Here is a 2,358-nt window from a genome sequence, read left to right as displayed (position 1 = left end):
CCATAACACTGCCCCCACCAGCTTGAAGGGTTGTACTCATGCATGTGGGGTGCATGCTTTCATGCTGTTTCTGCCAAATTCTCACTCTGCCATCTGCATGATGCAACTGGAAACGTGATTCATCGGACCACATGCCTTTTTTCCAATGCTTGACTGTCCAGTCCTTGTGTTCCTATGCGAATTGGAGACGTTTTATCTTGGTAACTGCAGACAGCAAAGGTGTCCGAACAGGCCTTCGGCTCTTTTGCTGATACTTGCTCCATGGCTCCGAGCGCCAGCAATCATCCCATGTTCAAAGGCTGTTAAATTGCGTTGTTTACCCATATCTTCAGAAAAAAATCACTTCTGTCATGGTAAACAACCTGCTCCCCTATTTACAATGATCTGGCCCTCTAGCAACTTCAGCGCGAAATTATAGCTAATTTGCCTACAAACGTCAGGTGGTCATAATAATCTGGCCTCTCGGTGTATAGGAAGAGTCACAAAGACTTGGTTTTACTGGGACAAATGGGAAAAGGGAGAGGCTGGGAGGAGCAGCCTACCCAAACGTCTCCGAGGATCTCGATGCTCGCTCCTAACCGAGGCTGTGTCTGTGCACAGAGCACGATGTCGCCTCCTCAGGGTGGTTTCTGCAGAGGGAGGCCATGAAAGGTGGAGACCATTCTCCCCCAGGAAGCTCTTTCTCTCCCAGGAGTGAGTGGAGAGACAGGGCAGCACACACCCATCTACCAAACATAATTGAGTAAATCATGGCCCCTTGTATGCCATATGGCTGTGTTCACAGACCTTGACGAAGTTTCCTTGGCATTGCTGACTATTCTATTAAAAAAACACCATTTAGCCTTGGCCAGTGTTGCCCCAGTAAGGGGGGCATGCAGGAGGTAGTTGATCAATGTTTCTCTCTCTCTCTCTCTCTCTCTCTCTCTCTCTCTCTCTCTCTCAAATCAATTTAAAAAATATCATTCTTAAAAACCACAAACACTTATTGTTGTTTTAAATTCAGCAACACTGACGGTAATGAATACTGAAGAAACTAAGGTCTCTCTCTCTCTCTCTCTCTCATCAATTAAAAAATATCATTCTTAAAAAACACAAACACTTATTGTTGTTTTAAATTCAGCAACAGTGACGGTAATGAATACTGAAGAAACTAAGGATTGAAATGCATGATGAAGAAAACGTGAAGATTGGCAGAAATATCCAAATGAAACAGTACCATTGTGAACCACTCTTAAACATGGCATGGAATGACTACCCAATTAGGAAAACAATAAAGGTATTTTAAATGCTTTGGTTCTAAGTTGTCTTAGTTAATGCTGTATTTTTGTCTCAAGAGAAAGCCATTGGAGGGTGAGAACATTACCAGAAGCTTTGAATCTACACTAATAAAAGAGAAACATGGTAATTGGCGTACGACCGCTACCCTTCCCATTGGCTAATCAGGGAGATATGCAAATTAACTGACAGCCAAGATGGTGGCCGGCAGACAGGCAGCTTGAAACTAACATGAGGCTTGCTTCCTTCAGTGACGGAGGACTCCAACGTTCCCTGCCTGCCTTGCCGGCCTCTGAGCTGTCAGTTTGAAACATAGTAACAAACATAGAAGCTAAAAAAAACCCCCAGAAACCAGCTTTCAGCGAGCTGGGATCTCAGAGCTGGAGTCAGAGCTGGAGTTATACATTGTTTCAAACCGAAACAAACCAGATACCTACTTTCAGCAGCGGAGGCCTAAGAGCTGGAGCCTCAGAGCTAAAGCTGGCCCAGGCAGCAGGGGGCAGAGTGCAGAACAGGGCGGGCGTCAGCCGCGGCAGGATGGTGGAGCAGGTAAGCAGGAGTGCCAGACCAAGGCGGAGTGCTGGTTGCTATCATCGGGGCAAGCCTCTGGTGGTTATTGAAAATTCTTTGCTCCTGTGCACCGTGGTCCCGCCCAGCGCTCGTACCTGCTGCCGGTGCCGGCCCTGCTTGCACCTGCTGCCAACAGACAGGGGATTGGGGGCCATGACAGGAGGGGCTGGGCGGGGGCGCAGAGGATGGGTCAAGACCCGCCCCTGTGCCCATCGCAGCCTCACAGCCCACTGTTCCTTTCAAGGTGCACGAATTTGTGCACTGGGCCCCAAATATATATATGTATGTATATGTATGTATATGTATATGTATATGTATATGTATATGTATATGTATATGTATATGTATGTAGGAGTCCCTAGACACCCTCATTTATTTTTCAGCTGGTAAATTCTATGCATGTGGGCAATGCAGGTTTGGTCAGGGTCCTACAAGATCTTACTAGTAGCCCAGGCTTCTTGGAGAATGGAGGATGAGAGAGGGTGAGGGATAGAGGCTGGCCCTTTCCTTCTC

At 47.0% G+C, this 2,358-nt stretch overlaps 1 protein-coding gene across 1 annotated transcript in view; it reads left to right on the top strand.

Annotated features, from left to right (window-relative positions):
• TEX29 (testis expressed 29) overlaps positions 1-1,250 on the top strand; it is a 13,839-nt gene extending 12,589 nt beyond the window's left edge. Inside the window, exon 5 of the mRNA XM_014531932.1 lies at positions 1,121-1,250. Coding sequence (XP_014387418.1) covers positions 1,121-1,161 — 41 coding nt within the window. The 3' untranslated portion in view covers positions 1,162-1,250. The remainder of the gene's footprint in view (positions 1-1,120) is intronic.
• The last annotated feature ends 1,108 nt before the right edge of the window (positions 1,251-2,358 follow it).

Source organism: Myotis brandtii, unplaced genomic scaffold, assembly GCF_000412655.1.
Source record: "Myotis brandtii unplaced genomic scaffold, ASM41265v1 scaffold83, whole genome shotgun sequence".
Classification (NCBI taxonomy): domain Eukaryota; kingdom Metazoa; phylum Chordata; class Mammalia; order Chiroptera; family Vespertilionidae; genus Myotis; species Myotis brandtii.
This window is presented reverse-complemented; position numbering and strand designations above follow the sequence as displayed.